The sequence below is a fragment of the Phoca vitulina genome, unplaced genomic scaffold, assembly GCF_004348235.1.
Source record: "Phoca vitulina isolate PV1807 unplaced genomic scaffold, GSC_HSeal_1.0 scaffold17, whole genome shotgun sequence".
Taxonomy (NCBI): Eukaryota; Metazoa; Chordata; class Mammalia; order Carnivora; family Phocidae; genus Phoca; species Phoca vitulina.
Window position 1 is genome coordinate 36,123,344 of NW_022589720.1, and position 23,086 is coordinate 36,146,429.

Here is a 23,086-nt window from a genome sequence, read left to right on the forward strand (position 1 = left end):
TAATTGTATTGTTTTATAGCCAGCTTACTGGAATGATCCGTAATGTGGCTTGGCAACAGTCAACAGCTATCAGATGCCATTTGAAATAATTTACTGATTAGGGATAACTTATTATTTCTTGCCCAGCATTTTCAATCTATGAATGTTAAAGTATATTTTTGCCTCTTAAGTATGGTAATAGCTTTTACTTTGCGTGCAAATATTGGCAATAAGCTCAAAATTCCTTTCCCTTGTAAGTCAATTTTCAGATGCCTTTAATGGATGATAATTTTTTAAATGTTATCATTTGGTTCTCAGATGCTTGTTTTAAAAACTTCCTTCAGAGTCCTGAAGTGAAGTCTGGTCTTAGGAAGCATTGGTTAGCTATTAGATTTCTCCTTCTTGCACTCTTGCCCAAGGGTTTTGAGTTCAGTGTATTCCCTGCTAGGAATAGATTGTTCTCTCCATTTCCTAGATTAAATAGTTGCCTTCTCAAGACTTTGGTGATGGTGATATAATCGTGATGACAATGATGATGATGATTTAACATTAATATGGTTAAGTGTTTGGATAGCAAAGTGTTTGGCTAGCAGGGGCCTTTCTCTTTGAAAAGAAGTTGATGGTTTGTTCTTGGCTGATTTACATTTAATTTCATTTAGGTGGTTTGGGTTTGCATGAATACTAGGTTCTTGTGCTAATTCTATCACTTTCTTGCTATATGGTATCAAATAAATATGTTAACCTCTATTTGCTTTCTTGTTCATTCATACCTATAATGTGAGAAGTTAAGAAGCTCTTTAAAGCTCCATAATGGTGTGATCCATTGAATTTATGATTTACCTATGGCAGGTAGTACCTTTATGCTTGGTGGTGGTAATCCTACAATCAGAGGTAAGAAAAAGTTCTTGAGGAAGGAAAATAACAAAAAAGAAAACTGAATGAGAAAAATAAAGGAAACATAAGAAAAAAATATGCATTATTAGGGAATATTTCCAGATTTCCCCAAACAGGTTTATTTCTATCCCTTATTAGATTTAAAAAAAACAAAAACCAAACCCTCCTTTAGGAAGAAGGAAGGGAAATTTAAAAAATACTTCTTCTCAATCAAAGGTTTAATTCCTAGAGACATTGAAATATTTTTTAAAGTATATTTACGAGGAATTTAGTGTCTTTTTTAAATTTTAAGTAGAGGGTTTCAGTTTCTCCAGAAGAAATTATTCTCTTTGGGTCAACCTCCATCTGTGCAATGACATGCCTATAAATATTCTTCAGGACCAACTGTAAAAATTCTCGGAACTATGATTGTCTCTTCAGATTACATGCCTTTCCTTTTTGCTTTTGGAATGAACAAACAAATATATAGCTCGGTGAAATTGATTGTATGTGTGAAAATGGATTCTTTACTTTTACCTACCTTAATAAGCGTGCAGATTGCTAACTTTTCAGTAGATGCATTTAAAATACGTTATAGCTAATCAAATGTTAAAATAAAATTCTAGCTAATCAAATGTGTTGTTTTGTTTCCCTTTAAATGATACAGTACATGGGCCAGCACAGCAAAGGAAAAAAATCATTTTAGTTACCCTCTACTGAATGAAAACAGAAGTTGATTGATTCAGAAAGGAATTTGTAGCTACATGAAATGATATTGACGATGTGATATGTTAGATGGATGAGAACCACAATTGTGTCCATCAGAAGTGACTGACCATGACATATGGTGAAATGTTAGGTATTCTGCCCTCTTCTACTCATCTGCCTACAATGTAATTTTTCATTAATGGGAAATATTGTAATCATGTTATTTGTTTTTAAAGTTTTTTTGGTAAAAGCAATACACATGACAATTTTGGCTGTATATAATACTCTTTTAGTCAATGTTTTCATTATCATTGTAGAACTTTTTCAATTGGACTAGTAGCTTAATACCAGTTAAATGAATGTAGTTGTTCTTTATAAAGCATCTTATATAATATTTATGTGTGTGTGTATTAGCTAGAGGTGAATTTTGGCTGATGTCTAAAGTGAGAAGAACAACCAGTGAATTATTTACCTAGTTACATATATATTTTAAAGATTTTATTTATTTGACAGAATGAAAGAGAGAGAGAGAGTACGAGCAGGGGGAGCAGCAGAGGGAGAGGGAGAAGCAGGCTCCCAGCTGAGCAGGGAGGGGCCGAGGTGAGGCTCCATCCCAGGACCCTGGGATCATGACCTGAGCCGAAGGCAGACACTTAACCAGCTGAGCCACCCGGGTGCCCCTACCTAGTTATATTTTTAACAAGATACTTCCTCATAGGCTCAAATAACAATCTTATCTTCGAGTCATCACTATTAATCTGGGAAATTATTGGCCAACTAGTGCATCCTAACATGAACACATGTTCGGTCAGTTCATCTCTATGAAATTCAAACACAATTTCCTGTGTTTACTGTTAATAATGGCTGTTAATTAAAACAAAATTAGTGATCTACATAACACAAATTACAGAGTAATTTATTAATTTACTAATTGTTTTTTTCCGCAGTAGACCTTTTCAGTTGTTTATACAGTTTTTACAACACTGGTACTCAGAAAAGGGTTTATAGCTAAGTTACAACAGCAGTAGAAGGTCTGTTAGGTCTTAAGCCAGTCTTTCTGAAATCTCACCAGTATGTTCTATTCTGCGGGTGGTTGTGTTTCGAAATGGCACTGCTGGTGTTGGTTGGCCTTCTCAGTTTGTAAGCAGTCCTGCTCAGATAGCTTTTCTGATTGGGTGCATATCTGCATTCCTATGAATTGTGACTGTCCTGACTGTCTTGAAGCCTCCCTTAGAGCCCGATCTTGTGTGGCTGTGCATCCGACTCCCACGGGGTTCCCGCCCCTCTGTTTGGGAAGCTGTGGCAGCTTGATTGCTTTCTCTGTGGCCATTTTACTGCGATGCCATGTTGCTTCGAGTTGCCCCCCTCCCTACTTCATTTTTCTTTAGAAAAAGGTTCTTTCAGTGGTGTCAGACAGATCTGGGTTTGAAGCTTCACTTTTTCTCTTAGTAGGGCGTGAGCCGGGGAGTGTCTCAAAGCTTGGGAGTCCCTGTTTCCTCAACTACATAGTAAGAGTGAATGTATGGCATCTTAAAAAATGACGTAATTCGGTGCGTGTTACATAAAAGGTGTTCAGTAAAAATCTGTTGAATGAAGTCTGTGGAAGCAGTTTCATTAGCTATCTTCCAGCTTTATGTCTTTTTCCATTTTATGAATGTGTTTTTACTGATAGGAGTATCTCGGATTTGATTTCAGAATCTGAGAGGGGAGGCTGTTTTCTTCTCCTTTAACCACATTGATTAGCATCACCAACGACTGTAAAGCATGTTGCATATTACCAATGATGTCTCAATTAAAAACTCCCTTGGGAACAAAGCTCCATTTAATAAAGTTGGCTTGGGCACAGAGATGATTCAGAAAGTTCCCTTTCCCCAGTGCGGGGAAAACTCACAAGGGAGCTGCTTTGTATGCTCGTCTCGTGTAGACTTGCTGGCTCCTGAATATTCTCTCAGAAGGGCGGGACCACCAAGGATTGTGCAGACAAGTCCTACCCAAGTGTAAGAGGCACTGCTCAGGACTTGGCACCGTGGATCATCTTTGTCCCCATGCGGTAGACCTTTCTCAAAGGGCAGAAGCCAGGCATCTCTGTTTGCCCAAAAGGAAAAGGGTAGACATGTACTGGGGAGGGAATTCACATCGTAGAACAACACATCACTCTGCGTTTTATATTCTTGCTTTTTGTGGACCTAACCGAAAGAGTGGTCATTAGAAACTACTCTCCCATGTAAGGATAAAGCAGTCCCACGCCATCTTTCAGTGGTGTCAGACAGATCTGGGTTGTAAGCAGTCCTGCTCAGATAGCTTTTCTAATTGGGTGCATATCTGCATTCCTTTGAATTGTGACTGTCCTGACTGTCTTGAAGCCTCCCTTAGAGCCCGATCAAGACAGTCAGGAGGATGACATTTACAGTCATAAATCAAACTAATCTGAGATTTCTCAGGGCCTTTTAAGTTGGTAAGAAAAGCACAGGCACTTTCTTTGTACTTGTGTTTTGTGAGTGACAGAGGGTTGCCCCGATGCTTGTTTTGGTAATCATTATATCCTCAGCTCCTCATCAGCAGGGCTGTAGTATTTTTATGACCACCTCCCCTTCTTTTAATGAACATCCGAGCTACTTCCCTGTGCAAAATGCTGTAGGCACATTTGGACACATTGTGAGTCAGCCCCGGCTATCGCGTGCCAAATACTCTGTTGGGAGTTCGCCCAGTGCCCGCACCTATTGCTCCTTCTTCCCACGGGGCTTGGCTTCCTCTGGAGAAGATGGACACTGGTCCAGCCAAGCTGTATCCCACTTTTCATGGTCGTCTTCTGTGTGTAGATACTGTGCTTTGATCAAATTAGTGGCAAGCGTTTCGGTCAAACTTGTGGCAAGGGTAGATGTGGACTGTATTTTACAAAATGTAAATACTTCAGGTAGTCTGCGTTACTTGTAGGCTTTCCATTCTTTTTTTTTTTTTTAATTTTTTTTTTTTTAAGATTTTATTTATTTGCGAGAGAGAGAACGGGAGACAGAGAGCATGAGAGGGAGTGAGAGGGAGGAGGGTCAGAGGGAGAAGCAGACTCCCTGCTGAGCAGGGAGCCCGATGTGGGACTCGATCCAGGGACTCCAGGATCATGACCTGAGCCGAAGGCAGTTGCTTAACCAACTGAGCCACCCAGGCGCCCTAGGCTTTCCATTCTTTTCAGCAAAATATGTTAAGGCAGATTATGATTTGCACCTTCCAGTGTGCCAGTGGTCACAGATACTGCCGATACCTAGAGGAATAAAAGACAATCTGTGCCCTCCACATTTAGTTTGGAAGCTCTACGCCTGGAAAATGAAAATTTTGAAGAATGCACGTGGTGTGTTTAAATTCCTCCACTCCTTTTCTTTTACTGCTTTACAGATTTCTGCGGGAAACTTTCGGTCCCTGCACCGAGGATGGCAAGTCATGTGCCCTTGTTTTATGCTCCGGTTTATGATGTCATCTTCCTCAAGAGCATTTGTCACAGATGTAGTTTTCATTTATTTCAGAGATATTTTTATTGTATTTTCCTTGGCCAGACTTGAAACTTCCTGAGGTCAGGGGCTGCGTCTATTTTAATTCAGCTATGTTGGCCCAGAGTAGGTCTTCAAAAATCATTTACTCCGTAACTGGCTGAATGAACGTATGAGTTCTGACTATTAATGATGGGTGGGAGCTAATCACCGAATATAGTTCCTTTTGACCTCTTTTCACTCTGAGTATGAATGTCATTTCTCTCAAGGGCTTAGTATTTGCCATATTTATAAAACCTCTTGTGTGCTTTTAAAAGTTCTCTTTTGTTTTGTAGTATTTTTTAGCCGTAATAGGATAATGACTTTGAATTGCTTCCTCAGAGGCATGTTTGTAAATGTCAGGGTGGGTTAAGATGGTGCACGTTTGAGAAGGAAGGTCTCGGGACTAGAGCTGGGCAGACATGACCGTTGCCAGCATTAGTTCTGTGTCGTTTTTCTAGGTGGAAATAATTAAGGCTTAAGCATTTTCCTTTCAATTCTAATGAATATTTCTAAGCCATTTCTAAGCCAATTCTAATGAATATTTCTAATAATTCTAATGAATGTTTCCTCTGTTAAATGACAGCATCCTGGGAAGAAGCTTTATTGATACTTGCAGTTTTAGATCTCAGACTGCATATAGGTGATGGATTACATATAGGTGATGAAAGGATGCTATTGCAATTAGACTGACTTCAAAGAATGATTTGAATGTTGAGTGATCTATGAATCAGCTCATTAAAAATGGTAAAAATGATTCTGTTGATCTTAACACTTTGAGTTCTGAGAAACATTTGTCATTTGATATTTACACATAATCCTTAAATTGACATCATTCTCATATTCTTTTTCTTCTCTAATATCCTGAGTGCAATTTAACTGATGGCTGTCTCAGCTTCACTTTTGGTTTTTTGTCAAAATATCTATCTGTGTGTCAGGTTCTTGTTTTTGTAGGAATTACATTTTCAAAATCAATGGCCTACAGTTTCCTCAGTTCTTAAAACTACAGACTTGTTTTTTTCTTTTTCTGTCTTTCTCTCTTCCTCCCTTCCCCACCACCCTCCCCCTGCCTTCTTTCTTTTTTGGCACCCACATGAGACTTTGGCTACTCCGCTCCCAGAATTAGTTGCCTTTCCTTTCACAAGAATGTCTGATTTAAAAATATTTCTCAAAGATAAAAAGTAAAACTAATTTTTTAATATCAAGGAAGTTAAATATTTTTTGAACGGATAGCTTCCCCAACAGAATTTAAAATGTTGCATAACTTACAAAGTATAATTTTGATATCACTCAAAATGAAATTTTATATGGAGTATTTTAGAGTTTTCCCATATCCTTTCATATGGGAGATATCTATATGTTAACTTTGCAAAATATTTAATAATGTGATGACACAAAACAAAGATCTTCACTGAGGTAAATAAAGATAACTAAGAGCTCATTTTTAAAATATTGAATGAAGATTTAAAACATTTTTTCTCATAAATGGGGTAATTTTATGGTCCAGTCTTATGGTACATATGTAAGTGTGTGGTTGTTGAACCTTGCTCCTCTTCTAAAGTGAAAATCTCATTCATTTAAAAAGATACAATTAGACACATTTTGCTTTCATTGCTCTGGCAACTATGTACTAAGTAAAAGTAGTTTAAACAGTCACCTCATCATTAAAAGAACTTTCCTTTGCTAACTAATACTGATTTGCAAAACTGATGCCAAATAGAGTTAGATGGGTCTCCTTTCACAAACGGTGCTTTGCTAAGGAAACGAAATATAGAGGAAAAGTAATTTTTTTTTTTTTTACATTAGGTTATTAAGTACATTTCATGATTGTTTAAATTGATTCATTTCTGACTGGGACCAAGAGCTGGTGTTCTGCTGCATATAAATGTTAATAAATATGCTGTACAAATTCAATTAAATAATCGTGAAAATGGTAAAATTTAATGAAAGGCATCTAGATCAAAGGAAACCTAAGTTCTGAACCAAGTGCTTTGTAGCCAAAGACAGATTGATAGACCTCTCTACACCTTAATTTCCTTACCTATAAAATAAGAGGCCCAGATAGATGGTCCATTTTTATGACTATAATTTTATGAGTGTTATGGGAATAAATTTTATTTCCCTTTGCAGTTCAGAAAGGTAACTCTTTTTGAATTATTTCTTTTCAGTTAGGTATGAATATCTCCTGCAGGCATCTTCCATCCATCTCTTCCAGATTAGCTGTCTTAAATGTTTTTCCTTCCCTTTCTTACCGATAAATTTGGACTCTTCCTTGACACTGATGACAACTTCAGTATCCTTGTCACCTTGCAGACTTTAAACATAAAAATACTCATTGGTTTTAAAAGGAGAAAAAGGTATATATTAGGACTATGAAGCCTGGCCTTGAAACATTTCCTATCTTTTATTAAATGTCTGAACAGAATTTATTTTAGGATGGAAAGTGGGAGAAGAAAGGAGCTAGATGCATTTGAGAATGCAGGTATTGTCATACAAACATTTTAAATGCCTTCTTAAAGGGAACGGACATGGGAAGGTAGTAACTAATTTATTAAGAAGTGTTACTGCTTGTCTGTACTAATTAGGGCAAGCATCTGGGTATATTACCTTTTTTGAAATTGAAATATATTTTTAAAAAACATAAAACTTAGAGTCATCAGTACAGATTGTGTAAGAATTTTAACTGGATTTTGTTTGGTCTTAGATTCATCATTTTTTTCTTCGTTAGTCTATGTAATTTTATAAATGTCAGACCTATTTTTATTTCTTGAAAAGCTGATGGGACAGAACTTGAGTGTGTGTGCTGATTATTAACCAGTACTTTAACTGATGGAATATTTATTCATTGCCAAAAATCATCGAGATATTTTTGTTATAGTTTAAGTGTCTTCCTTTGAAAACAAAGCTGTACTTTTATTTATTTATTTATTTATTTATTTAAAAGATTTTATTTATTTGAGAGAGAGAGAAAGAGAGAGAGCACATGAGAGGGGGGAGGGTCAGAGGGAGAAGCAGACTCCCTGCTGAGCAGGGAGCCCGATGCGGGACTCGATCCAGGGACTCCAGGATCATGACCTGAGCCGAAGGCAGTCGCTTAACCAACTGAGCCACCCAGGCGTCCAACGCTGTACTTTTAGAATGTGAATCATTTCTTTTGTTAATAATGATGAAAGGTGAAATAGAACAGATGAAGAAATACCTGCATAAACTTAAGCATATTAATTACAAGACAAGGTTGTAACCTGTGGAGGAAGGGATGCCTGGTGGCTTTGGATTACTTTGGGACAGTAACTTTTCTCTGTGCCTTCTATCTTCAGAAATATTTTGAGGAAGAAAGATTAGAATCTTGTTCCAAATAATCAGAAATTTCTTGCCATAACAAAGCTCAGTTTACAAAATCACAAGAGGCCAAAATGACTTAGAGGAAAAAATCAGAAAACCTGGCTCTGCTTCTGGTTCCGCATGGAAATGAGGGAATCCGCATAAAATTATGTTTCTTCATCTGTACAGTGAGAGTGTGCATTAGATGATTATTGACTTCTGTTTCACTCTACTACTCTGTGAAATTAAGATCATACTATGTACCTCCCCCCCACCCCCTCCCCCACCCCCATTTCTCAAGCCTTTTATCCTTTGGCCTTTAGAGAGTGCAATCAAAACAAAGTCTCTCTATTTTGAATTTTCTTTTTTCAACTGATTTCTCCTTCGCTCTTCTGTCCAAAAGAATGAACATGTTTGTCTATTGGACTCGAGTCAAATGAAAATGTAAACTAGGAAAATCATAGTGCCGTGCCTTTGCTCATACAGGTGTGGTTCATGTAAATCCGGGAGGTCAGGTAGAGTTCTTACGCTTACTTATATGCTGAAGAGGAAGATGTGCTTGTTGAACCTTGAGTAAAGGATCACTAGACATCTTTTTGTTCTTTCCACGGTGAAGATACATTTATTTAATCTTACTGTGATAGGAAATGTTTGTTATCTCCTGCAGTTATTTCTCTCGTTTTTTTGGGATACGGTCATTAGGAGAGCATAAAGTGTATGACTCAACGCTTAGGTATTTATGTATAGATATCTTATAATCAGTTATGTATTTGCTTAATTACAGAATGTGGCCTCATGAGTTATCCTTTCAGATATTAGAAGTTAAAATATATACAAGTAAGTGTGTGTGTGTGTGTGTGTATACATATATATATGTACATATATGTATACAGTTTATTATCCAGAATTTCTAAATCCAAAAAACTCTGAAACTTGAAACAAAATTACGAAATTTGGCCCATTAATGGCAAACTGATCTGAACTGACATGAGTTTGTTTATAGTGGGAACGTTCATGCCTCTCTCCAGATATATTTTTATTTTTGATGATAAGGTGTAAAATGTGCACTCTGTTATCTTTCTAAAATGTGAAAAACTCAGAATTTCGAAATACACCTGGCCACTGGGGGTTCAGATAAGAAACTGTGATCTTTACCATCTTGATTTTCCCAAGGGGATTATTAGCTTGTGAGCATAAAAATATTGGTTTCTTATTGTTGCTGGCACCGGAAATAATGCGATAAAGAGACAGTAATTTAGTGCTTGCCCCTAAGAAAGGCTGGAACTAGACTCTGGAAAAATAAACTACATATAATATGGGAGAGAATCTTAACAAACACAAAACATACCGTAGGACTTATCCATAAAAATTAGTGCATAGTACTTGTAATTTTTAAAACCAGTTTTGTGCTTGCCATAAATGCAAACAGGGTTAAAGCTAAAGATGGTTAAAAAGAAATTCTGAATAGAAATAGTTGATATGCAGACTGATTTTGCATAAAAACTAATTAACAGATGCGTTTGAAACATTCAGTATATTGTTGAGTAATTTGGCTTTGAAAACAAAGTAGTAAAATTGTTTTTTTAATGATAAATGCAAATGACATATAATAGTTTTTACTCAGCAGATAGTATCTTCTTTCTTTTTTTGGTAACTATAGGAATTAAACTGAATAAGTCTTACCTAACAGTGCTTTTTTATCTGTGACTTACAGTCATAGGAGACTGATTTAAAATGGACGAAAAACTTGCTTCTGACATAACAGATGGTGTCTGTTATACCCTCTGGTGGGCAACTCGACTTTTAAAAAAGAACTGAAGGTTCAAATTGCTAATATCAATACGTTATGGAAAACATTTTCTTTTGCTTGAAAAAGTCTTTATATTTAATAATCCTTGAAGTAGTTTTTTAAAAGCTTTTAAATGATTCCCTAATTGACTTTAACTTAAAAGCTTTTAAGATTGATTGACTTTAACTTAATATTTTATAATAAGTCAATTTTTGGAAGATTATATTAAGCTTTAATAGTATTTATATTTAAATTTTAATTAAACTGTATTCAGGGATAGAAATAGTGGTGGTTAAATAATTTAGAAAATGACTTATCAGTTATGGACTCACAACCTCACAATTTGTTGTTACACCAAAAAAGGGTATTTTGTCAATATCTATGGTAGAACCTAATGTCTTTACTATCATTTTCCATCTCTTCTTATCATGTAAGTCTTCATTTTAATATTCATCATGGTTACTTGTTTCCCTACCAGGTCAGCTTCCCTACAGTTCTCTACAGATCTGGTTCTCACCTTGTTTATCTGTAGTACTCCTCGATTTCTAGTGTATTTTCAAGTATTGCACTTACCTCCAACAGTCTTCCTTAAGTGACCTTGCCCCATTTGGAACATTTCCTTACTCTCCTCACACTCTGTACATTAACTGTACATTAGAAGAGTTTCTAATGAAGAAAATGAACTTAAGTGTACTTTGTTATGAGAAGTAATTTTGGAAAGCATTCAGAAAGTCTTGAGGGAACGTATGATATGATGATATTAAATGTAAAAATATAAATAAGAGTGATACAAAGGCTTTTAGCATTGAACTTTATCTTCCTCTTTTTTAAATGGAGGTTTTATTGAAGATTCCATATAAGATATTTATCTTTTTTTTTTCAATTGGTATATGTGAAATTCATAATAATTTATGAAGGATTTCTTGAGGGTAGAGAAAGGGGTTGGGAAATCTCATGACAGAAATTTTAACGTTTTCGTTTTTACTTGCCCTCTTAAGAAAAAGAAAGAGGAAAAAGAGAAGAAAAGACTTTTATGATGGTGTAGAAATATCCAGTTCTTCGTTTGCTTTGGGTTGACCCTAGATGGTGAAAGTGATGATTATCCTACGTACTCAGCCTGTATGTGATAACAGAGGGCAGCATATTAGTGAATTTTTTGCTGAAAATCACATAATCATTTTAAACAAGTCGCAGTTTGTAAGTAATGTATTTACTGTTATATAAAATTGTGTAAAATTGATTTTTTTTCTATTTCATGTCCTTAGAAATGTGTAATTCTCAACCAAATTGCAAAATGTTCCCAGGATGGTTAGTATACATTTTCTTTCTCAGATTGACTGAACAAAAAACGTTAATAATGCGCTCTCTCTCTCTCGTTCTCTCTCTTTGCTTTTCTCTGTAACCTGAGAAATTTCTTCATTGACTTACCTGAAGCTAAGAGGTTTGCCTATTTTTAGGAATTATAGAGAAGTGACTTTCCATGGGTGCTGGTGTTTTCCCATTTTCTTCAGTGAAATTCATAGTGCCCAAATCAAAGATACCAAGGCACAGATTTAACCATGCATTGCCTAGAAAGGGAAGCTGAGACAGTGTGATATTTATGCCCACCCTAAATCCAGACTATAACAAGATTATATATGCAGAACCAAGTGTTAGACAAACCTATATTCTAGAGCCTCAGTATCATTAGTTATCACTGTAATGTATCACTATAATAGAAATTAATCATGAACAAAAGGTTTGACGTGACTGGAAGAACATTTATATAAGCCAGACTGATGGTTGCTTCTCTCATGTGGCAGTGCTGTAATAGGACTCAGTTTACATTTGTTTGGTTCCTGGGGAGCTATCCGAACAGAAAATATTCTGTTTATTTGCATGGCCTGCAAATATTGAAATTTCAAGACCTTCAAGTGCTCTTTACTGTTTGTTCAGATTTTATAATCAATGTTGCAAATATCAAATGTAATATTTTCATGATTTTGAGCATGTTGAATTATAGATGAATGTCCTTGAACCCTCTGCATGTAATGTACACAGTGTGACTCCTTTGTTCTCACTTCACGACATTATACAGTACATAAAATTCCCAATGATTTGTTTCATACAGACACATTATAGGCCAAATTATATCCCTTAAAATATTACATATGTAAAAAATCTATTCCATGAGTGAAAGGCAAGTGTTACTCATCTCTCCTAAAATCAGACTTATAAAGACACTTAAGTTAACTGGATTTAGGTTGGTTTATCTTTGATAAGACATAGAGTACTTCTTACTCTACCATATTTTAAGAGTCACTCAGTGTACATGGCAAGGGAGCTATATATATATTTTGAGCATCTCTTAGGATGCAATATGCATATATATTGAGCATCTGGGAAACAACAGTGAATAAGATACATAGGGAAATTATATATAGTAGGGGAAAGAAGCATTGATTTGATGTTGACCCCAATTATAGCAATGAAAAGTTTTAAGAGGGGCTCGTAAAGGGCCCTATGGCAGTGTTTAGTAAAGAAACATCAGATTGGAAAGAGTGGGGTGCATCAGATTGGAAAGAGTGGGGTGAAGCTGAGAGGGAGGGCTCTTGAAAGTAAAAATGCGACCTGATTGCTGAAAGATGTATAGGATCTAGCCAGAGATATAGAGGTGTTTCCCCCATTTTATTAATGAATATACTGTTATTTGGGTTGTGAAATACAGTTTTTAAATTAATTCTAGTAGTTTTCCTCTGGAGGTATATTTGATTAATATTAAAACATTTATTCCCAGAAAATTTTGGAAGAAAAGAAAGCAAACATCATCAGCAATAAAAACCATCAGTGATCCAAGAAACCTTCTCCCCAGAAAGTATACCCTTATACCCTTCTCCCCCCACCCCAAAAGCCCTATACAACTATAAATACATTTTAATTAAGATATGTAAATACAAATTTTTAATAAAAATGGGGTTACAGTATTATTAGATTACAGTCTACATCCCTTTTAGTGACTGCAGACCTTCATAATAGATATACCATTATTTATTTAACCAATCCCTGCTTGTGAACCTTTTAGTTACCTCTTACTTTTTCACAACCCACAAATATTTTAAGCAAGGTCTACTGTATTTATAAATTTTAATCAGTTTAGCACCTAAATTATTCTGAAATAGGGAGGCATTCATTTGTCAGTTCCAGAGCTTTTTTGCTTATGTTTGCATACTAAAGATGGTTCAATGAGAATTAGTGGTACAGACATTTAACTTGTCAAGATATATATTCTTTACTGAAAAAAAACTCATTCGTAGTGCCATGAACAGGAATAATTTGCATTATGATTTCTTTTTTTTTTTTTACAACTTAGCTTTTATCCTTGCAGGGTATAAAAATAGCTGAGTTAATCAGAAACCCCTTTAGGATCAGAGAATCTCTGCAGAGTCCAGTGTCTCCGTGGAAAACATTCAGTATCTGTTTTGCTCATCTTCAAGTTTTTGACAGTTTTTCTTTGTAGCCTTTCTCCTGAAAGCATAAGTAATTTACAAAGGTAATTATTCATCAAAATAAATAAATAAATAAATAATAAATAAATAAATAAAAATGCTGCAGTGAGAATGTTAATTGGCCATAGAGGCCTCCTTGAGTTTGCAAATCTAGAACCATGAGCTATTGAGGTGATTGAGAAATTTTTATTAAAAACCTTGGATTGGACTCTTAAAAGTCTCTGTTACTTACTTCTCTGAGGTTAGGAAAACAAAACCAAGAAACTCTCCAACACATTTCATCTTTAGTACCTGTGTAATTGGGTGAATTTCTGTCTGCTTGAGGCTCCCAACATTTGCCAAGGTTCCTGTCCTGACTGAAAGTGACCTTTCTCTCCCTCTTGTAACTTTGGGAACCTATCAGCCAGGTGTTAGGCCAGTTTTCTTGGGGGACATTGTAAGCATTACTTCCACATGTAAAGTCAATCCTTGTCCCTCAGTAGTTGCTTGTCATTCCTGATTAAATGAAAATCATTTTCAAATATATTATAGTGGTAGCTTTGATTACACAATTGATTTGTCCAATAATATTCTGGTAAAAAGAGAGGGAAAATTCTTATTGAACCTATGAAAATAACTATATGGTCATGGAAAGTAAGGACACATCGTTTCTGAATTCTGGAGAGATCAGGGAGAATTAGATACTCTCTTAAAATGTTTTGTTTGAGTTTGAAAAGCAGTGTCTACCAAATCGAAAGTTAGGTATAGCTTAAAAGGAAAAAAAAAAGATAAGTCTTCCTCACATATCCATTAGAAAATAGAATATTAAGACAGCATCAACAATATCTGAACAAATACCTACAGTTAAATGATACTCATCCATTAATTCAGTCTTCTGTAATTCTTGTTTCACTGGATCTAGGGTCAGCAGAATCTCCCTTGATGAATCTTCTCCTCCCACAGGAAAAATCAACGTACTAGTTTAGTGTTGAGTTTAGACATATATTCAAAACTGGTATTACACTTGTTACACCTGCCATCTTTCCTTTGCTAAAACCATTTGCATGCCTCCTTTTGTGTTATATATTTGTTACTTTGAGGCTACCTTTTAGTTACATATTCACTGGCTGAGGAGTGAACTGCATTTGTTAATTGAATATCTAGTAATCAATTAACTTTGTGGTAAAAATATGTCAGATTTAAGGTACTGTAGTACCCTTGTTTTCAAATAATTATACTTTCCACATTAATCTTGTGAGAACAAGTCATTTTTCAAAAGCTTAATGGAGAGCGAAAGGCTTATTGATTGTAGCAAGCACTTAGAAATACTGTTCTATAGTCTAAAAGTATTCTCACTCTCCTGTCCAGTTGCTGACTTCCCAAAAGTCTGTTGTCCAGAAACAAACAGGAAAAGCAGTGGTTAGGACTACAGCTTGCCAAATCCAACTTTATGTACATATATACATATTGAAACAAAGTAACAAACCAAAGACCATGAAGGACTAATAAATCATTTAACCACAAGGAAAAAAAAAATTACACCCTAAAGAAAATGACCTTATGTTTGACAAACAGAAAAATAATAAGACCTGTGAACTTACAACTTGTCTCATGTAGTATCTAATTCATTACCATTGATTTTAGGTCACAAGTTCTATAAAATGTGTGAATATTTCTTAAAATCCTAAGTAAATCACTCAAGTATACACTTTGTAACAAAAATCATAAAATTAAATTAAGGCTATATAAGCCTATGAGTTTTTAGTTTAAATAGCTTGTAGATGTTCACATTAAAACATCTCAAGCGGCTTAATAGGTCCGTGTACAAGTTAGGATGATTTTGGTTGTAAGAAACAAAAAAATATTTTAGGCTGGCTTAAAACAGCAAAAGAGGGGCGCCTAGGTGGCTCAGTTGGTTAAGTGTTCGACTCTTGATTTTGGCTCAGGTTGTGATCTCTCTCAGGGTCGTGGGATTGAGCCCCACATGGGTCTTCATGCTGAGCGTGGAGTCTGCTTGTCTCTCTCCCTCTGCTCCTCCCCTGACACACACTTTCTAAAATAAATGAATGAATGAATGAATGAATGAATGAATAAATAAATAAATAAATAGAATCTTGAAAAAAAAAAAAGACAGCAAAAAGAAAGTTATTTGTTCCTTGAAAAGTTCATTGATAAAGAGATTTAGATTTAGTTTGATCAGGCCTCTGCTTCCATGTCTGAAATTTTCTGGGCTCAACCTTTCTCTGTTTACCGCAGGTGTTAGAAGGCTGCCAGCTGAAATTAGGCTTCTCTGATTGGCTTATCCAATTGCTCAGCTCTTTCCTCCCCTGGGAGAAGGAATTCTCCTGCAAACCCAAAGGCTTTCATATCGGGAGGGGAAGGAAGGGAATGGGTAATGAAGAGGTCTGCTACAGAATTATTTTGTATCTTCTCACGTTTGAGTTTTGGGGAAGGGGAGGGAGTTAAGAAATATGTTCACTGATTGTCTCCTCCCATTACACAGGCTTCTTTCGTCCACTTATCATCTTCCACGTAATCCTCTCGACAATACTAGGAAGTAGATGTTATCTCACTTCACAAATAAGCAGAAGGAGATTAGCAAATTCTTTTTCTCAGGCTCACATGGCTTGTGAAGGCATATTCTAAAGTCTGTGTTCTTCTGCGCTCTTCAGGCTGTAAACTAAATCATAGTTGCTAAGTAATTTTGTGAGGACGGTTATTCCAAGTTGGAAGGTCAAAGGATTTATACATTTATTAATAAACATTCATTCCACAATTAATTACAGTGTTCCTACTATATACTAGGTATATGATAGTTGCTGGGAGGTTAAGGTGAAGAAAACAGAAGTGCCTTCCATTCTTATAGATTTAGTGGGGGAAGCAGATGTCAATGTCATGCAAATGAATGTATAATTACAAACTGTGTAGCTGCTCTAGAGTAAGATCTAAGTCTGGGAGGGGTGATCACAAAGTTTTTTCCTAGGAGGTGACGTTTGAGTTGAGATCTGAAGGATGAGAATGAGTTAAGGCAAAAAGGAGGAGAGCATTCCAGGGAGAGGGAATGTGGCAGGCTTAGGAAGTGAAGGGGGTCCTTTTTGTTGCAGCCCAGAAAGAATGCAGGACAAGACGGGGCTGAGGCAAGTAGATAGACTATATCCTGCAGGGTCTTCAGGTGGTATTAAGAATTGTGCTCGATATTCCATAAGAAATTATCTTGGAAAGAACTGATCTTAGGTACTTTAAGGATTTGAGCAAGTTGCTGAGGTAATATCTTAGTATTTATTGCAGTTATCTCTCTGAATATTTATAGTGTTTTCTTAAAACATGTTTTCTTGCCTCAACAAAGCCTTACTTCATTTTTAGAATTGTTTTATCATATTCAGCTTTCCAGTCCTGGCATGTTGTATAAATCATTTGTAGCAGCCTTAAACTTTTTATAAGCATGTGTAACTTGAACCTAGATGTAAAACAGTGATGGGAAAGACATCTATATTTTAGCAAATATTTATCAAAAGTGTGTTGAATTAGTTGCAAAGTGCACAGAGAAGAAAAGTCCAGACATTAAACTTCGGGGAGGAAATATGGAAATAATATTTATATATAATAAATTTAATGTTGGTGTTTTGGCATGCTCTATCCACTCTTCAGGTCTTGTTGTAATTGCATTTGTGACCTCCCTTTTGTTTTTGGTTATAATCAAAGAATAAGAGAAAAAGTTGGCTCTTTCCTTTGACTAAGGCAGTATAAAAAAAAAAAAATTGCTCGTACCATAGAGCATATTAATATCCTAAATAAAGCATGCATCTGGGTTACTAATCAAAGTTGGACTTAGATCCTTCAAGTTCATCTCTGTTGAGAAGATGGTTTGCTTAAAATTCTAAGCATTTGACCTATAATATAATATTTAAGCATGAAGTTGCTGACTCAGCCAATTCCCTAAAAGTCACACAAATGAACACCATTACTTTAATCTTGTTACATCACTTACTGGAAGTATAACTTTTTAAAAATTATCAAAATAAGCTTCGAAAGTAGGAACATACGTATTATTGAGTAACCGTGTTTATCGGGCAAGCATTTTCACCCTTTTACCTTTGTAAAGGGTAATATAAATTGTCCTACATCAACAGTTTATTTCATTGGCAGGAAAGGTATGTCTTCTCTTCTGGAATGAGAGCTTAGTTCTCTTGTCTTGATGTTGAATGCTGCATAAGAAGGGCAGGGCAGGTAAATACGTGTGGTTGTCATTATAGGCCTGACTAGAGGATGCTTGCTCCTGGCAGGGAATATATGATGTCCCAACAAATCCCTGCTCAGACATTTTCTATACCACTTCCCTCTTCTGCCTAGGAGAACTGACATTTCCTTCTATACTTTCAAGATAGGAGTAAAAAGATAGGTTTCAAGATAGGTTAAATAAGGACTTTCCTGTGTAGTGCTCGCCGGACAAGTAAACTAGTAATGTAATGATCAATTTGAAATGCTCACACTTCTGCTTGTTTGTATTGAAAGTAACTGTGATGCTTCCATTTTTTGGACCAAAGATCTTCCCCTACATTTCAGCTCATGCTGTCAAGACTGGTAATAATGCAAGTATCACCTTCTGTATGTAGATTTGAAAATGAGAAATACAGAGAATACCTATGATCTTGGCATTCAGAACCCACTCTGTTCTGGATATCACAAAAAGCCTGTGAAGAGAATGTGACAGAAGAGCTGGATACTCCCATGCAAGGTGGTGTGGACCCACAGGGGGAACTGTTGGGTACCAATATTTGCTGATTTTCATCAAATATTTCAACACTTGCCAAAGCAATACGTATTCTGTCAAGGACTGTCATGGTATATCCTCCAGTAATTTTGGAAAAAGATATGATTTGTTTGTCTGTTCAGAAGCTATTTTTTGAGTGATAAGTTACTGTGTCAAAGCCCTGGGAATTTGAGGATGAAAATGTTTGGTCTGTACTTTCAGTCTAGAGATGAAGTGGGACATAGGGGAAGAAACATCCATCTGCCTGGGTTGTGGGAGAAGTTTCATAGGAAGTTGTCCTTGAGATTGAGTCTTGAGGGGAGAAGGGGAGTGTGTTCCAGAACCCTAAGTCTATGTGTAGGAGTAATAATAATGATAAGGATATTTACTGATGAAGCAGCTAATGTTTATTGAAAACTTAGGTGTGCTTGGTTTCTTTTTTTTCTTCAAAGTGTTTTACATGTATTAACCTATTTACTCCTTATAGCAACCCGAAGAGATAGAAAACTACAGATTGGAAACTGAGTCAAAGAGTGTTAGTTACCTGGCCCCTAGTCGTCACACAGTTAATAATGGAGCCAGATTTCACATCCAGAGTCTGGAGCCACTTTCCTTTGTGTGAATAAAATGAACTGTATTGGAAATGGTAGAACTTGAAGTGGTTAGAAGTTCAGGTCTCTGGGTATTTGGCAGGGTTTTGGCTGGTCAGAGAGTTACGGGTCAGATCATGAAGAGCCTTGGAAGACATGCTGAAGAATTAGCATTAATTTTGTAGAATCAGTATCTCTTTTTTTTGGAAACAAGGTCTAGAGCTTACTTTCCTCAGAATCACTTGGGGTCCTTTTTAGAAATGCACACTCCAGGTCCCACTTCAAATCAACTAACTCAAACTTTCCCTGCTCCCGAAAGTGGCCGAGCGTCTTGCACCCTGATATGGTCAAATAGAAAGTAGATCTGTAGTTCCTAACAGCAGGTACTGCTATTATTTGCCCCAAATTTCTTGGTATTTAATTTGTTGAGTTGAAAATTAATGTAAAAAAGGCAGTGAGTTCTGTTTTGTATGAGTTGGGTTTAATTTGCTTCCAGACTATCCTATTGAAATATGGGGAGAAATAAAAAAGCTGCCTACTTGATTCGGAGATAGGGAATTTTTGAGCCTTCTGCTCATGGCTGGTAGGAGACTCGTGGATATAGTTGAGATTACTCATGTGAAAAAAGAGAGCAGTCAGCATGACTGGAAAGCATTGAAATAGGAAAACAGCATGAAATGTGAAATAGCAAAAGTCAACAGACTTAGAAGACCATCTTCAAAAATAAGAGGGGACCCAGGGAGAGGTGGGATTCAGGAACCAAGAAAAGAGGGTTTCATGATGTCTTTGTTTTTATTAAATGCATCTGACAATTTGTGTAAGAAAAGGACTAGGAAAAAAAAAAAAGATCAGTGCTATTGTGAAGAAGAATTTCGGTGGGGACCTAGGAGTGGAGGCCAGGTTGGAATGTGCAGGTGCAAGTGGGCAGGTGGCAAAAATGGCTTAGATGACTCTTGGCAAAAACTTGATTTTAAGAAGGCAGGTGGAGTGATAATTAGAAAAGGTTACAAGGTAAAGGGAGAGCTTAAATATTACGAGCTCCCCCCTTTTTATTTCATACTTATTAGAAAGATTAAAAAAATACAGATACAAAAAATAAGGTTTCCTTTCACCCAATAAATAAGAGATAACAAATGTTGAAATTTGTCATTATTTTTCTAGCCATGCTTCTATCAATATGTATTTGTAGTAAATAAATATGTATTTACATATTTTTAATGAAAATATGTTTGGTAGCTGTCTAAATTTTTGTATGTACCTTAATGTTTCAGAAACACGTGTCTCTTTCATTGCACCATTACTTTTTCACAGTTGCCTGGTGTTACATTATATATATATATAATAGTTTATATAATCCTATTATTGCCATTTTTGCTTTTCTGGGTACTTCTTCATTTTAATAGCGCTACCATTAATATCTTTGTGAGTGAATCTTTTCACACTTCTGTAATTACAAATTTTTTTATTAATTTCAAATTGTGGAACAAGTTCCCAAATGGAGCCTTCATTTATGGCATCTATAAATCAACTAGATGGATTAGTCTTAGATAAAAGAACAGACATTTCCATCTTCCTGGGTGCAAGGAGAAAAGTATTAGCTTATAGGTGGTTGGTGGGAGAAAGAAATGAGAGAATGCCTAGAGGGAGTAGCCGTATGATGATCTATTTTATCTTAATGCGGATGGTTGAAAGGGCAGGTTGTTACAGGATGTTAGAAAGTTGTGAAGGTTTGAAAAATCTACCAAGAAGAAGACGTGGAAGAGGGTATGAGGGCTTACTGAGCAAGACTGTGCAGAGCTGGCATGGGGCACCATATGTCTGCAGTGGGTCCAGATGCTTTGGATCCACTCTGCACTCCAGCAGCATTCAGAGCCCAGGTGTAGGGAGTGGAGACATGACTTACCTACGGTTTGGTGGTTCTAGTTCTGGTAGATAGTCTGCATGGGCAAAATAGGGGTACACAATGAAGGAGTTGAAGATGGTGTGGGGAGAGCAGTTAGGGCTCTACAGTCACATAAAGAAGGAAGTGAAGCTGGAAGGGACTATAAAGAGCACAAAGAGTGAAAGAAAGCATGGGGATTGGTGGGTGTCAGTGAGTAGGAATAAAGGAGTGAGGGTTGAAAAGTTATAAAATTGTGGCTAAAAAGTGGGACACTGGGTTGAGATTTTAGAAGGAGAGCAATTACGCTTCAAGCCAAGGTCCAAGGTGTAGCCATGGATTTGGTGAGCTAAAATAAGGGAAGATGAGGTCATGGAACCATATGCAGCTTAACGTTGTCCATATGGATGTGGGTGATGTGAGGATTTTTAAGTAAAGAGACAGAGAGTGCCCTAGAAATTCCTAATCCTGGATAAATGACAAAACAATTGGTAGCTAATAATGGTAAATGATGAGGGTGCTATAGCTCGTTGACCTGGATATTTAGAAAATGTTTATGGAAGATAAAAATGATGATGAGTGTGATAGGGAATATTTTGGGACATAAATGGCATCCAAATAGCCAATGTGAGCTTCTAGCAGGCCAAGTCACCTTCTAGCTTGAGATGCAAGAGTTGGTTGTGGAGATGAATAGCCAGACAGTGTCTTTTTCACCCTGTAACACTTGAACGTTGGGGAAGAGGTGTCAGAGTGAATTTTCTTCTGATACGTTCCCAGGGCGACTGGGAATGGGGTCGGGACCGTACATCCTCAGGTGTGAGCTGTTGTCTTGCAAGCGGATGCGAATGTACGGAGCTGAGGCCTCTAGTTATAAGCATTGTAGTTGGGGTGGAGGACTGCTGCCCAGGAGCTGCCATGTTTTCTTAGTTTCTGCATTTTGCTTTTTCTTATGTAAATTTTAAAAGTGATCTAATTGGGAAAGAAAAGCTCTGTAAGGATTGGTTTATCAGAGAGATTGTTTTAGAGAGTAAAGTAAAAGACACATAAAATACTGGGTTTTGCTTGCTCTGTCAAAACCCCTGGATGTAGATGAAAAAGTATGAGCTCAGAATCCAGGACTCTTGAGTTTGAGGTGGCAGGAACATTTTGGGGCCCACTTGTAAGATATAGTTACTGAATCCAGTACCTCCGAGAGGTCTAAATCTAAAACAATTTCCTCTTCAGATCCGAGTTCCCTTCCCTATTATGTTAAAACTGCCATTTTCCTCAGCTCCCTGCTGTTCTTCAAGAATTTTCTTTGATTTGTGAACTCAGGAACTAGATCTAAACTCCATCTATTCATAGTTCTTTGCAGGAATTTCAGAAGAAATAGGATGGTAATGGAGTCAGTGGTGAGGTTAGGTATAAGAATGGCCTTATGAATGCTTTTAATTACAGAAGTAAACAAATTTAGACACAAAATACAGGATTGGGTAGATAGTGAACATCTGAGGGCCCCCCCAGGAACTCCTTCAAAGGCTCTTGGCAGTAGAGAGAGATCTTTGGTAGGGACAGTTGCTTTCAGAAGAATAAGAAGTGGAAGCAGCCACTTTATTTAAGAAATGATTGAGGTTATAGAAATAATTTATAGATTCTAATCTTAACTGTGTGATATTAAGAACCCGGGGTTGGGGGGAGGGACTGCTGGGTGGCTCAGTCGATTAGGTGTCTTCTTTTGGCTCAGGTCATGATCCCAGGGACCTAGGATGGAGTCCTGCATCAGACTCCTTGCTCAGCGGGGAGCCTGCTTCTCTCTTTGCCTGGTGCTTCCCCTGCTTTTGGTCTCTCTCTCTCTCTCTCTGACAAATAAATAAATAAAATCTTAAAAAACCAAAAACCCAGTACCATGTAGTACATGCACTATATACCAAACACAGAGTGACCGACTAAATTCCTCTGACGAAGCACCTCAGTATAATTGTAGTTTAACGTCGTAGTCTAAAATTTTGAAGGCATTTTTTTTTCGTGAATCAGAATTCAGAGCTTGCTCCAGCTTTCTCTTCCTTCTCTTGTTCACTTTCTTTCCCATTCACTTCCTCATGATAATTTTACCTGCTTTAGTATTTAGTATGTACAGCACATGCTACCCTTACTCCTGTATCTATTTAAGCTTGGTTCTTTGCCTTTTTTTCCCCCCCAGCCCTGCCTGTTAGGTCCTTTAGCTTAATCATCCGTG

General features: G+C 36.6%; 1 protein-coding gene across 4 annotated transcripts in view; it reads left to right on the forward strand.

Annotated features, from left to right (window-relative positions):
• The window catches only part of PARP8 (poly(ADP-ribose) polymerase family member 8), a 172,765-nt gene that overhangs the window by 64,785 nt on the left and 84,894 nt on the right, over positions 1 to 23,086 (forward strand). Inside the window, exon 1 of one of the 4 annotated variants that reach the window (XM_032415220.1) lies at positions 11,462 to 11,496. The exons of the other annotated variants lie outside the window; for them this stretch is intronic. Coding sequence (XP_032271111.1) covers positions 11,483 to 11,496 — 14 coding nt within the window. The 5' untranslated portion in view covers positions 11,462 to 11,482. Of the gene's footprint in view, positions 1 to 11,461; positions 11,497 to 23,086 lie in introns of those variants that run through there. 4 annotated transcript variants of the gene reach the window in all.